A 15,471-nucleotide genomic window follows, 5' to 3' on the forward strand; every position below is an offset into this window, starting at 1 on the left:
TATAAAATATATTATTAATATTATATTGTATCACAAAACTGAAAATCCTCGTTTCTGACTATGTCTTTTTGCTAATGAAAGTATATTTAAAAAATAATTCCGCCATTGTGGATTCACGTAGAACATTAACGCTGGTGGTGATAAATCAACTTCCGGTGATGTTACCATTAACCCTTCGGCCGAACTAATTGATGCTATATCAGATAAACCGGATACAGTACTTCGTACATAATCGACAACTCGAGCTCTGGCGGCTGGATCCATCTAAATTATCAAAAACAGAAACAAATTATTATTACTCTAGAAAGTTTAACAGTTGAATGAGGGATTATTTTTTATTTAGAATTATGTAATATACACGATTTTGTTGACGAAATATAAAGTTATCATACGTCTGCAAAGATATGGAGCAGAAAATAAATGAGTTCAACCACATAAGTCAGTCTATTAGTCTATGAACCAACGATTCCGAAAACAAAAAAATGAAACTAAATTCCAAGAATAGCAGCAAAATACCAAAAGGTAAACCTGGACTCAGTACCACACTAAAGGTTTTATTATACAACTCTGAATCTGAGCCCGTGCCTGAAAATACTACCGAGTACCTGGGAAATCGGTTTAGGTACTTTAATGTTATATCAAATGTGGTCACAGAATTGCATAAAAAGGAACATAACACACACTTGGAACCGCAATAAATGTCAAATAAATGTATGTTTGATTAAGAGATTAAGCCATTCGAGTGGAAAAATGTCTTAATATTCGTCAGTTTTATACTGAGAGGTTACGAATTCGGTAATCGTACTATCAAAAAATCAATGGCAGACCAATTGAACCTACAAGTTCAAAGTGCGCTTTCATTCACTCACATGGGCTAAAAAATAATCATCTTATTTTTGAATTTTTCTGAAGACAAAAGTTGCATTTCAACACAATTACGCTGGCATATTTTTTTTGTGCGGAAAATTGTATAAAGATATTGTGATAAAAGTCTTTCCCAAATCACGTTTTAGGATTAGCAGCAAATAGACCTAAAGACATAATGCTGATGGATTAAAATGTGTTTTACCTCTAAAATATTTTCATTTGGTAAATTTTCAATAAAATTAAAACTTAATAACGTTGGATCACTGGTATTCGTTAACGGTTCCAAATCTTTTAATAAAATAATTTGCTGCGTTGTATCTTCATCAGTATTTACTAATATTAATTCATTGACTGTTAAAATTAATGCTACAGCATGATATTCTCCTTTTGTTCCAATCATTGTTGCTTCTGTGTCACATAAAATAATTTTGTCGGAATCCAATAAATCCGGTAACAATTTCCAACAATATTTTACACTAGCATTATCGGTGTTAAAAATGTGATGAAAAACTGGTGTGCATCGTGGATTTGGAAGTGCTTTCCAACCAGTCTCTTGTAATATTGCATTACCAGTTACTGATACTAATTCAGCTGCACCTCCAATTGGTTTGGTTATGATTCCCATTATACCTTTACCAAATCCAGCCACTAATGCTTTTGGAGATGCTCCTAACAAAATGTTTTTAAGTGGTTAATAGATAAAAATAGTAGTCAATAATTACATCAAATAAAATCATACCTTCAGATACCATACTCTGAAGAGGCTGTTGTGCCAAACCTCCAACAGCACCTAGAATGCTTATGCCAAAATTGGTAAATCCATGAGCTATTTGTGAAACCATTCCTGAGGGACGCTGCCGTCTAGCTTCTTCAGCACGTTGTAAATGATCACCGTCTAATGACATTATATCCAAATTACGCGCTAAACTTCCCGCAAATTTGCTGACCGAATTTAACGTTCCTAAAAACAAACATAATATTAGCCGTAGATATTTCTAAAATTTATAAGCCCAATAACTGAGGACAAATTAAACCGGATTGAAAATTTAATACGATTATTGAGCCGTTTTGCTATTGTATTGGTTTTGAAAGTATTGTTGGAAATGAATGAAACGAATTATAGTGAAACTAAAATAAAATTTTATAGAGAAAATAAACTATCTAAGCGAGAAACGTAGTAAAGGAGCATTTTGTAGAAATTTTCGATGTATGTTTTATATTTGGGGTCCCGTCCGCTAAAGGCCTTTGATGAAGAAAATAGTTAAGAAATGGCAATGACTGAGAAAAAAATACATTAACGAAAAATGGAAAATAGTAAAACAAGTTTAATACGGGTACAAAGTCTTTCCCAATGGTCAACATTATTACAATGAATGCATCGAAAATTTTTCTTTGGTTTTCGACCTGCGAAAATTATTGTTTGGGTGGATGTTCGAAGTCGCTTTTTTAAAAAACATAAACTATTCCTATGTATTTTGTCAAATATTAAATCCAGATACACAAACTATGATCAATTGCAAAGATACAAGTGAAATAAACAATTAACTCAGTTAACTGTTGAAATGCCCTGTATAGGCAGCGTTGAATATCAGTACTTGCATTAAGTTTTTAAATTAAAAAAATTTTAAAAACCAACTTTTTTTTGGTTTTTAACCCATTGTAAAAAAAAAAGTATTCTTACAATTTTTTCGCCTTGCGCTTAGTTTTCGAGATAAATGTCATGAATGAGTCCAAACGCTATTCATATACTTATTCCCCAAATCTCGGATTTTTTTTTAACGTGGCAATTAATCATAGTTAATGTATCTTAACTTAAAAAATTCGTCAACAGTATTTAAATTTTTTCATATGCATCATGTTATAAAACCAAATATTTCATAAATAAAATATTAATTACCTGCGGTAATATTTCGAACAAGTGAAGCAGATCCTTGACTTACGCCAACGACTAATCCCCAAGGACCATTCATAATACCTTCATACGGTTTACTTATAAAATCTTTTAAACCGACACCCACACTTCTAGCTAATCCACCTGGATTACCAAGAATTTCCAATGCTCCAACCATCCAACCTAAATTTTAAAAAAGAAACATGAATTTTGAATGTGTTAGATAATCGTAACTATTTTCTCTGAATTCTAAAACTCACCAGCTCCAACAATAGCTCCTGACAGAAAATGTACAGTCAAAGCATGACCCAATCTGTACGGTGTTGTAATAATATTTTTCCGTTGGAATATTTGAAATGATACAGGCGAATCATCCAAGGCAATATAAATTTTAATATGAGAACGTATTGAAAGCGTACCCATCACTGGTTCAATTATTAATGAGTTTATTTTAATTGGTTTCGCTAGTATTTCAGATTCTAATAGTAAATTTTCATTAACAAGAATATAGTTGTTTTTTAATAATTTCCATTCCTCTTTAATTGTTTGAGGTAAAATTACAAGATTTACAGGCATCATAGATTTTATATATTCTGTTAATTCTGTGATGTATTCACCTTCAACAAATGCTTTGAATGGTTTTAATTTCAAATAAACTGTGTGGATACCTAAAGAAAATATTAATTATTAAAAACTTCAACTCTTTTTAGGTAGTATGGCATCAGTATCGAAGTCATCACACTCTATTCAAAACAGCAATAATTTTTTTTTCAATCTATTGTATAATTTTTATTTAATTAGTTCTCCTACACACAATATGAAAATCTTGTTTTTTTTTGTTGATGGATTTTTGTCCAGTATATTCATTTAGATATACCCTATGTAAAATAATATTACCTGAAAATTCTTCGTTAATTCGTAAATGATTGATTGCTGTCCATTTCTTAATAATCATATTAAATTCTACAAATTTTTTTGTAGTGATATTTGTTGATATTGATTCAAAAGCATGTTCATCTTTAATATCGTCTGATGTTTCATCAAATCGAAAAACTACTGGAAAATCATAAGTTCCTTGGCTGTATAATTGATTGTCAAATTGTACGTCTGATATATTTAAAGAAACATTTTTTTCATCCTATTAAAATTATGGAAAATTAATTAGTGAATTGTGTCTCGAAAATGAAATTTTTAACCGATGTCTTTGTTGGGAACACAATGTAAAATGTTTTTTATTTTATTAAAAGTTTTAAGTAAAAAGTATCTACATATTTGGAACTGTGATAACGTCGGAAAAAAAATTGTAAAAGTAGTAGATATTATGAGAGTTTCCTCTTTAAACATGAGACAGAAATATTTTGTAAGAAAAACAACTGCATTTATAAATGGCAAAGTTTTCACAGTATTGTACTGTTTTCTCATGAAAAATCAAATTCACCCGAAGAAACCGATTTGTAGATATCAAAAAGCATTGTAGCCTAAATAAAAATTACTTGAAACTAAAAAAAATTACCTCCGTATCCAGAATTCGAAGTACTAATTGATCCAAATAAAAAGCGGCAATATCAGCTGTTTTGTATGAATCACTTAACAAATCTTTTGTTAAAGTTAATACAATTCCTTGGATATTTACACTTGTATTCACTTTCATTTCAAAGATTGATCGAATTTTCGTTATGAGCGAATTATTATTTTCTTTTATGAGACTACTTTCACTCAATGTATTTAAATCTAAACAAAAATAAATTAAAGATAAAATACTGTTTGCAACATTAAAATGTTATAAATTCCAACATTCCGTGGTAGTTAATTAAATAGCATCTTTTAAGTGCTAAAAAGATCAAAGTAAATTTCTTAATAGATGTCAAGTTTAAGATGAATCTAACAGGAGGGATATTAATATTTATTTCTAAAAATCCCACATTTAGTCAATTGTTGCTAGTTGCATTAAATTAAGTTAAAAAAACGGTTTTCGCTTGACGAAAAATAATTAGTCCTTGCTTTAAGGTTAAACGATGAAAAGAAATTTTAAAAATAATAGTCATTTTCTAACAGACTTGAATAAGGTCTGAAAATAATTGATTCACTGACTAATAACTTTAAAATATTCAACTATTAACTATTAAATATAAAAAAATTGTTTGTACAACCTTCACTATTTATTTCATCTTTATATTTTTTGGTTTCTTGAATACTAGATAAACGTTTTTTAATTGGATTATTTTTTGTTTCTTCAATTTGTAAATCTTCGCTATCGAATGTTGATGCGACTGTACTTTCCACTTCAATTAAATCTACATCACATACATGGCCCTAAAATAATATAATAAGTTTTAATAAACGAAAAATACATTACGATCACAGAATAAGTATTTTTGTAAATAAATTTTTAGAACTACACAAATTATGAGAATTTTGTTTGGTTCTACAAAATATTTTGAAAGTCAGTTAAAATAAGTTAATTCAAGTATTTACCGCTTCTCCATATAAAAAGCATGTGGTATTGATAAAAAGAAAAGATATTAATATTTTACTTACTGCTATACCGCGTATTTCTTTTACTACTGCTGGATCTAAATTCTCCTTCAACACCATTTGAAGTCGATTTCTAACATCACCAGCACTAAATTCCGCCTGTATAAAACATTGATTATTATAAAATAATTACTTTTGCTCATACAATTCAATGGTCAATAGACTGAATTATTACCTGACTGACTGAATCAATTGAAACTTGTGTTGTATGACATTTTAACGAAACGGTAATTTTGATATCACCAATATTATGCGTTCGTATATAAGTTTCATTTGATGTTGTTAAATCGATTCCCTGACACCATTCATACTTTTCTCCGTCTAAAAATTATTCATGAAAATAAATTCGAAAGATATTACAATACGATAATTAGATTATCTCTTATACATAATATGTTCAGATGGCGAAGGACTGTAATTACTATCCTTTTTATATTACAACAATCTGAAATTAATGGCTCAACAAAATGAGAAAACAGTATGTATTGGCTGGCATTATCTATTTTTCTATCCTCGACCCCTCGAAAAAGCAAGGCAGTTAAATATTTCACTTTCTCCTTTTCTGTGAGGCGTCACTTTTTTACTCTATGAAATCAATCCTAAAAATAGACTCAGTGTGCAAGAAATAGATTCATAGAGAACAAATATAATAAATTAAACGCACAGCTACGAGCAAGATAAACAGCGAAAATTTCTGTTTTTTTTTTAATTATTCACAGTGAAAATTTCTGATTTTTTTTTTAATGAACCAGAATTCTGGAATTCACTTGATTATGTTTCTTTTTTGAGATACATTCATCGACTGTTTGTAAATTTTATTTGAATCATAAAAAAATTAATGAGATACCTTTAATATTCGCAGCAACTGTTAATTTGGGCATGATGAAACTTCGACTTATATCTGGAAAGAATTTTGTAACACTTGGCATGGTATAATGTCGAATACTATCGGGTTTAACAGTACAAAGCCAATTAAATGAACCAATTTCGTTTTCTGCACAATCCTCTTTCTCTCGTTTATGTTCGCCAACGACTATTTCACATTTTGTATTATTTTCAATCAATAATTGAGGGTATGTGTCACGATGAATTGTGACATTCAAACATCCATGATTTTCATTTACAGTTACAACAAAAGCTAACTGAAATAAAACAAATAAATGAGAAAAGACTTCATCATCTAAGCTCACCATTTAAATGAAACTTCTATAGAAAAAGATAATAGTACAAAATCTAGGATAATGCAAAGGAGGTTTTTTCAAGTTTGTATTGTCTTGTTTAAAAATATTGAAGAGAACATTTTTTTTGGGCACCGAACATCACGCTCGGGATTACCAAAAGGAATACCCGTCTTTTAATCCAAAGTAACATTAGAGTAGTATACTCAACTAGTGAAGATTGGAATCAAGATACACCCATTTTTCACTCTTTCCAGACGTATCTCTGTAGGGGATTATCGAAGTATTGTTGTTGTGTGTGAAGTTCTACTTTTATTCCTTCGGATTTTAAATTTCAACATTTTCATACCCAGTTCGCTCGCCTGGTAGACAAGCATAACACCTTCATAACTATAGAAGTTTCATTTAAAAACCATAAATACTATTTTGTAATACTAACACTGAGAAGTCCTGTAACAGTACTGAAAGTTTGTCTTGATAAACGATCAACTCGAATTGGTCTTGAAAATTCAACATTATCAATAGAAAAAAATAAATAAAATAAAATTTCATCGATTTGTAATCCTTCACAGCTACCATATTGAATCCACTGTGTAAGTGGAATTGCATTCATACTGAAAAATTTTGAAATAATAAAACTCATTTTTATATCTTACCGACTAACAATAATAACATTTTAAAACAGTTTTTTGGTGGCCTCCTCCTGAGACCGAAAATTTGATGGAGTTAATGGAGTATCATTAATTCTAAGCCAGAAACGTTCCAGCACATAACCAACCGTGGTCAGTCCACTTAAAATTAGCCTGAATGCAAAATCTGATACAATCAGGATGTTTTATCATGATTTCAAATTGAAATGCTATAAATATAAAAAACTAATTATAGTTTTACTCACTTTTTGGCAATTTTAGCAGGTACACGAAAACTATGCATAGCTAAATTATTTGGAATATCTTTGCTATCACAAGATTTAGGAATTGCTACACAACTAACATATACATCAAAATCTGTTGTATTCGTTAGTATATGACTGGATCCAATTGTCATTATACGCATTTCGTTTCGTTCATAGCTTGTTATTAATAAGCGGCAAATCTGTAAATTAATTAATTTTTAAGTTATTAACTAATGGTTTTATATGAATATGCACCTATAATTGAACCAATTTTTTGTAAACCACATATTCTAATGTGCGTACTGATTACATCACCGCTGAGACATTGTTCATGTGATCTTTATGTCCTCGATAGCGAGACGTTCACTTTCACAGATCTCAGAAAATTTTTAATTACGTCCCCAAAGTGTGGTCTTGCATTCTATGAGCTAAATTTTTCTTCAACGTAGTGTTTTGGGAAAAATCTGAATATATAAAACAAAGGCGGATTAGTTACACCATTTATAACTCAATGACGGCTACATCGATTTAAATGATCTATGATTTGTTGGATTCGTATCCGCCACAAATAGTTTCATAAAAATAGTTTGTATGAAAATCCTTCATTTTTGAATCCACTATTTAACCGATTTTAAAAATTCTTTCGCCTATAGAATGCTACATTGTCAACAAATAACATGGGCTATATTTTATTTTCTAAAAAATAAGAATCCATAAAATTGTGAGCAAAACGGGAGACAAGCGAGAGCAGGGGAAGTGAAGCGAAGTTGAAATTGCCCAGCGAAGCGGGTGAATAATTGCTAATACCAGTATAAAAGTAGTTCAAAACAGTAAGAGCTATCACATTTAAGCCTATTATTTAGCTTTTACGTCAATAGAGAATGCATTTATGGTTTAAATTCATAGATTTTATATTGATCTTGTTGTGTACAAAAGAACTTGACTTTTTATTGCACACATTTTGACCGTTTGCGTCCCGCGACTAACTTTTTTTTGACAAACAGTCTTTATCAACTTAGTCAATTTTTTTTAGGAAGTCAACTTTACATATTCTGAGTCGAGATAACTTTTCTCAAAGCACGAAGAATTTTTTTCCTTTTAGTTTGCAGTTTGAAGGATAAAACTAGTTCTTAAGTTAAATAATGTCATTTAAATGTTAATGTGGTTGAAAGTGTAGAAAGAGCGACATATGTGTTTAGTAGTTGTGGTGGTTAAATTTCCTATTTCTACCAGATAAAGTATCAAAATGAAATTCCGTATTCAGGTTAAAATAAGGATCTTATATTAAATTTTCAAAATTACCATTAAATCACAATACATTATTGTTGAGTGGTTTCCTGATATTGGTACTGCAGATAATTCAATAGGATGTGAAATATACCATGTGCCATGAATTCCAAACCCAAAACAAAAAGTATCCTAAAATAATAAACGAATCAATTACAATTTATTATTTTAAACGTTAAAATAATACGTTTGGCACCTACTTGAAATTTAGGAGGTGTTGCAATTCCATAATGTCCAATTCGACATATTTCTTGAGCATTAACTATAAGTGCTATTGTATTTCCTGTAATATTTATCATTAAACACCAGGGTAACAATTCTATAAGTAATGAACTTGAATACGGGCATATTTTATCATATCGAACCTAAAAACGGCAATAAAACTCAAATTAAAATTTAAGTAAATTAAATAAATCTATCAAACACATATCAATTTTTTGAAAATATTAATTGTTGAATTGAAAAATTAAAGTCTTCATGGACTGAAATTAGTCTAAGGTTGATATACTCGATAAATAAAGTCAAAGATATTTAATAACAACTTCAGATATGTTAAATAAAACTTTTAATTTGCCCCAATACCTACACCAATTTAAAAAAAAAAAAAAATCACGTATTTCGATTATAATTTAGCCATAATCATTTTGAGTTCTACTTTCGAAATATCTCGGTGTGAAAGCTCAAAACTTGACCAAAATATCTGTTACACCAGTAAAAAATAAAAAAATCCTGGCAAAAAATATATCTGTCAGGATAAAACCTGGCACGCCTAGCCCATATTGTACCTATCGTTAAATAATATTGATTCATATTCGAAATTTCGACACCAGTGTAAGTGCAGTTTTGCTATCACGGGCTCCAGGGCTAATACTGATGATGAATTGAAATTTTATATGAAATTAGTCTATTTGGGGAATTTTATCAAGTGCGATTTAGGTCAGATTTCGGATGCAACAGAACTGAAGGTACTTGGATGCAAGTACGGTGGTTCAGAAACTCCAATAGGTTGTTCATAGTAAAAAAAAAGAGACTCGAAAAAATAAAAAAGGTGAAAATTTTACTTCAAACCTCCGTGAAGTTTACATAAAATGTTTTCTTTTTTTTAATTTATATTGTGTGTTAATTTTTTTATGTAGTCTACTTGTTTCATTAATTTGTACTTAAAAACAATTTAACATACTTGAACATGTGTTAGAGGTTGATCATCTGTATCCCAATCTGAATACCACGATTCTTCACAAAATGGCCAATTCGTTACTTCATAACTTTGTATTTCGGTTAAAATTTCATCAATATCAATTTTTTCAGGTTTTTTAAAAAATTCCTTTTGATTAACCAAACTATAATTTAATGGTACATAAGGATTTGAAGGTGGACTAGATCTGAAAAATTTTTAATGATTTGATATATTGCAATTTTTTTATTAAATTTTTAAAAACAACGTGAAAGTTCACACATTAGCGTAATAATAATATTAATTTGATATTTCATTAGTTTTCCTTACGGGCATGTAAATCTTGATATAACTGCAAGTGTCTTATTTAACTTGACATATGCGTGAAACTCGAAAAATAAGTTTAATCGAAAAAAATGCTAATTTCAAAGGTACACACCTTATACGGATATCGAATTCAATCTAAGTTTTCCGGTTCAATTAAAACCTCTCTCTAATTCATAATTCATTCTCACTAGTTCACGTTAGGTGAACATTTTAAATTAGAAAGATGTTCTTTATAAAAAGACTTTTTTCCTTGAAACATTTTTTTGTAAACCGAACCGTTTAGTTTACTAAGTAAATGATAGCAATTCCCTGTAAGACCCTATAAGAAACTACATATCAAAGCTTTTTGTGCGTGTGACCATAAACGTGACTAAAAACCCATGTTAGCTTACTCTAATTTGAATGTTAATTGATGTGAATGATCAGTAGTTCCAGGACAATATAATTGTTGTAGTTTTCCTCGACCGGCAATTGTTGTCTCTAATGCAACTTGGAGGGTTGGTGTTTCAATATTCACTTTAGCATCCACAGGTAAATTCGATCGAATCATAAATAGAGGCCAAAAGACAGCTAAGAATCTTTTGTGTTCATTAAAGTGTTGTACAATTATTTGACACCATACACTCAAAAAATGCCCACGTTCATGTAAGGGTACTGAAAATAAAGTCATTTATTACTACATTGTTTTTAACCTTTTCACAGATAGATTCAATAGTAGTATGATACATGTCAATACAAAAAAAAATAAATTCATAAAATAATAGGTAGAGTAACTCAAAATTATCCGTCTAGATTCTTTAAATAAATTTGAGTTTTATTCTGATGTCTCTAAAGCGGTGCCTTCTAAAACTAGAGTCGTATGTCATCTTGTCGGCTGCCGAATACCAGACACAAGTGCAATATTTCGCATGCATCCGACACCATTCAACCGACAAGACGACTTAATTGTACGATTTGAATCGTAGAATAGGCTTAAAAGGTCTTTAAAGTAGCCTACCACGAAAAGGACGTCTAAATGTTTGTTGAAAATGAGCTGATTTTAAGATACGCGATTTAAAATTTGAAAAATTTGTTTAATGTTTTTCTCGATTATTTAGAGTTTTTCAGGAGGAATAGTAAATAGTAAATATTTAGAGTACATATTAACTCGTAATATAATTTTTCTGTAGTAAGAAAAAAGTGTTCTGTAGATAACGTATGGAGGTGCTTAAAAAAAGTTATCGCATTTTTAGTTACCGCACGTTTTTTTAAGGGAAAAAATCCATTTCCTTTTTGTGGATCTCTATGTTTATGTATGATGATATAACAATAATCTTTGTAATAAAAAAAAACTGTTTAAAATACTTATTCCAAAACGAAAACTTGCCACCTTTTACTAGCCATGGTTGATCACAACTTGTATTTTCCATAACCGGAATATCACCTGACCATGCTGACTCTAATCCATAATATCTCACACGTAACTTAACACTTTTATCTGCTCCTAATCGTAATGAAGGGTACCTAGATTTACCCACTAATAAATGTGTTTCAGCCATTTTAAATGCGACATCTTTATTTTCACCACGTGGTAACACTTTTAATTCTAATTGTTCACACAAATTATTCACAACAATTAAATCACTTGAAAAAATAATTTGTTTCTGGGTTGTTGATAACGATTTAACAGTCAAAAACAGCACAACATTTGTTTTTCCTTCAACAATACATACACGAGTTCCATCTGTACCAATTTCAAATGGAACTGACCATATCCATCCATTGTCATCGATTGCAACACGTAACAATTGTTTACATTTTTGTGATCGCCAACAATACAAATGACAATGTCGACTAGCTAAGTAAATATCTTCATCCGTAGCAGCTTGACCAAATTTAATATTCATCACGGTATCATTACAAATGACGTATCTAGATGAATCAAAATATGATTTTTAGTTGGAATATTCGTACAAGTCTGACAGTAGTATGCATTTTGGTATTAAAACATGAAAATCGATTGGATAATATCTTAGATTTGTTCCACATTCTGGTGGGAGTTAAAAGGTGGCTCTTTTGATGTTTTAAAACCTTTCTAAAAATGCTTTTTTTTAGAAAGATGAGGCTTTGCTTTTCACTTTCTGGAGTGAAAAATGTATTTTTGACCTATAAACTAGACCCAATAACGTGGCGTTAAAATATGTCAATGAAAGTGAATGAAAGTGAACATTTCTTGATATCCAAAATACACTACTTTCGCCTATAATCAGACTTGTATTTTTACTACACTTACCGTGTCAATACCACCATTTCTATATTCTTACAATCCAATTGATTACGATTCGTCCAAGTTTGACCCCATAATTCCATTGATATTGCCAAAGTATGTCCAATTGATGGACCAAAATTAATTTTTATTGGTTTTGTATTTATACACAAATCTGCATTATCCGATAAGCCTAAACTAAATTGTATCGATGATTGTTCAATAAAATGCTGTCGACTCAAAAATGCATAATCTAATACAAAACATTGTAAAATTCCATCAATTCCTAAATATATATCATTTGATGCCCATAATGCAGTGTACGCATGTGCTTTTTCAAAATTGAAAACTAAAAAACATTGGTTTTCGGGTATCACTTGATCGGGTGTGTATTCACTCATACATGGTGGCATTTTAAACGTTATTTTCTTATTTAAATAATTATAAAGATGTAATTGTAATGTTGACATGTTTACTGATACTTGAACGGTAGGTATTAAAACAGGATTGAAATATGAATCGATTCGGATACATGCGGCTAGAGCACGTGGTGATAATAAATTCTGTTTATCGTTGTATGTATCATTTCCATTAGCTGTTAAAAGAACAACACGCCAAATACAACTAACTGCTGGCTGTGGTATTTTTCGAGGTACTTCCAGTTGATATAATTCTGATTCGGATAGTTGAAATTGAGCAAATGGTTTATATGCATTTTGAGCTTCTGACCAATATTCTATGCAGCATAAAACCTGCTGATTATTTTGGTTGTAACTGCTCTTTGTTTCCTGAAATATTTCAAAATACACATGTAATGTAAAAAAAATTTGCACATAATGATAATTAAAACAAGTGAAAACAAACAACTGACTGAGTGAATTGTTGAAGTGTACTGTACTGTATAGAAAGTGTTGAATGTTACTGTTTGCATTATTTGTACGCGGACATAATCCAGTAATTGAAAGTTTTTTTTATGTGCATATTGTCATTGTGTGCAAGAATAGAGGAGGTATCCATAAAACGCTATTCAAGTCTAAAGTTAATTACAAACCTTAAATGGAACAGGAAATACACGAACTTTAGTTAAAGATCGTGGCTGTGGATAGCGCCATGACATTGCTGTTTGTGGATGTTTTGAAAATAATACTTGGTATGGAAGTGGTAGCTCATCATATGCACCACCGACGGCATTAGCATCAACAAATTGAAAAGCTCCAGCGCGTAAATCATCTTTATAATGTTGATCTTTGCCAGTATTTGATGATAATGATTTTAAAGGAGGTGTTATAGAACCATCTGTTGAAATTTTATCCATAGAATCATTAAATTGATTTAGAAATTCTTGACATTCAGTGGCTACAATTTCCAGGCAGTGTAAATTTTCTGAGCCAATATCGAGTCGTAAACAATCGGTATCAACTGAAATTTGAGTAATAAATTCATTTAATTATTTGTTTACCATAAATTATTAAATTTTTTAACATGATATTCTTTGCGAATACAATATCAAATTAATTTCAAAAACTAATGATGTAGCTAGAGAGCTTCGGTTCTCCGTAGAAGCCAAGACCCCAAAAATTCAAACGATTCCGTCAAAACCTAATTTTCATAAAGTGTGTGTGGAGTCTTTTTGCAGCAACCTGAGAAAAATTGTTTGAACAGGCTTTTAACCCGATTACCCACTGGCCACTATTTAAAATCGAAAACTAAATTTGAGAACATATATTAAGAAAATACAGTGTGAATTTTGGTAACAATATTTCCTATATTCGCAAAAAATTCATTGATCCACTTATAATTTTTAAAAATTACCAGAAATAGCAATTTGTGGATCACTATCCAATTCTTGCCATGATTCCCAAAACAAATTTAATTCCAAATTAACACTCCATGGATTTAACAATAACCGTGAACTTTCTGCCTGAATGACACTTAACGTTAGACATTCTAATAAAAATGTATTTGTAATACGTTCCGGACGATTTTTAATTGCTAAATGACTACTAATTTTTTCACAACCTAAAATTACTTCCATATTTGTTTTCGTTTGTAAACAAAATACAATTTGTGCAGATTGAAAATGGAACGCTGTCAAATATAGTAATTGTTTATGATATTGTTTATATTTCACAAACTCACTAATTCCACAATATGTCGTTGTATAATCAACTTTAGGAGTTCGTAATTCTGCATCCATTTTAACTAATGAAATGTTTTCTTCATGTCGATCTCCATTAAAATGGGTTGTTCCTTCATTAAATGTTTTCAATAGAGTGTTACCTATTAAATTATCAAAGATAATTTTAAAAAATTTTAGGTATTTCAAATAAAATTTCAAATTTGCTCCAATGCCTAAATCAATTTTTGTGTTATAAATACGTACAATGTTATCATTATCAGTATGAATTAGGTAATCGTAATTATTCTCATGAGAATTTCTCATAGTATAGAAACTCTCATAGCTAATTCTTACTAAAATTGATCTAACCATTAGGGCAGATTTAAAATTTTGGTATAATACCTAACAATATTAAAAATTCCCATGTTTTTAATGAAAAATGTAATTTCGTTGGACGTGATATTTCTACAGTTGCATCTGTAATATTACCAGCACGCCGACTCCATTTTATGGTAATGAATGCTGGTAAAATACCAGTGGATGGATTTGGTTGGCCTGGTTTTGTTTCTAATAAATTTGTACCAAAGTGTTGTTTTGTTGGAATACCGTTCACGAAATTATTTTCATTTGTACTTATCATTGCTTTTATGTCGTATATTGAAAAATGTATTTTACGTTCGAATATTAACCGTGAAAAATATATATTTGGTTGGCCTAATAAAAAATAAAATAATGGCTGTGTTCTTCTATCGCGTACTTGTAGCTCTTCTTGTGAACCTTCTTCGGATGCTTCATAGCCTAAATCATCTTGTCTGATCTTAAAAAAAAAAAAACTAAATCAATATTGATAAATAATTATTTTTTCTTTAATTATTAAGTATTAGCGTATTGGAAAATTCGTGTATTACACATGTCAGTATGCCAAACTTAGCTAATCTTATACATTTTATTTT

General features: G+C 30.1%; 1 protein-coding gene across 1 annotated transcript in view; it reads right to left on the reverse strand.

The window, feature by feature from the left end:
• The window catches only part of LOC123292604 (vacuolar protein sorting-associated protein 13B), a 34,851-nt gene continuing 19,380 nt past the window's right edge, over positions 1–15,471 (reverse strand). Inside the window, exons 26-47 of the mRNA XM_044873321.1 lie at positions 14,921–15,335; positions 14,212–14,679; positions 13,451–13,818; positions 12,427–13,187; positions 11,524–12,065; positions 10,547–10,808; positions 9,834–10,035; positions 8,854–9,018; positions 8,669–8,785; positions 7,367–7,566; positions 6,911–7,085; positions 6,141–6,435; positions 5,469–5,614; positions 5,297–5,392; positions 4,909–5,071; positions 4,272–4,489; positions 3,656–3,896; positions 3,019–3,426; positions 2,765–2,941; positions 1,607–1,828; positions 1,070–1,536; positions 1–264 (exon numbers count right to left, since the gene is read on the reverse strand). Coding sequence (XP_044729256.1) covers positions 31–264; positions 1,070–1,536; positions 1,607–1,828; positions 2,765–2,941; positions 3,019–3,426; positions 3,656–3,896; positions 4,272–4,489; positions 4,909–5,071; positions 5,297–5,392; positions 5,469–5,614; positions 6,141–6,435; positions 6,911–7,085; positions 7,367–7,566; positions 8,669–8,785; positions 8,854–9,018; positions 9,834–10,035; positions 10,547–10,808; positions 11,524–12,065; positions 12,427–13,187; positions 13,451–13,818; positions 14,212–14,679; positions 14,921–15,335 — 6,342 coding nt within the window. The 3' untranslated portion in view covers positions 1–30. The remainder of the gene's footprint in view (positions 265–1,069; positions 1,537–1,606; positions 1,829–2,764; positions 2,942–3,018; positions 3,427–3,655; positions 3,897–4,271; positions 4,490–4,908; positions 5,072–5,296; positions 5,393–5,468; positions 5,615–6,140; positions 6,436–6,910; positions 7,086–7,366; positions 7,567–8,668; positions 8,786–8,853; positions 9,019–9,833; positions 10,036–10,546; positions 10,809–11,523; positions 12,066–12,426; positions 13,188–13,450; positions 13,819–14,211; positions 14,680–14,920; positions 15,336–15,471) is intronic.

This window comes from Chrysoperla carnea, chromosome 1 (genome assembly GCF_905475395.1).
Source record: "Chrysoperla carnea chromosome 1, inChrCarn1.1, whole genome shotgun sequence".
NCBI lineage: Eukaryota > Metazoa > Arthropoda > Insecta > Neuroptera > Chrysopidae > Chrysoperla > Chrysoperla carnea.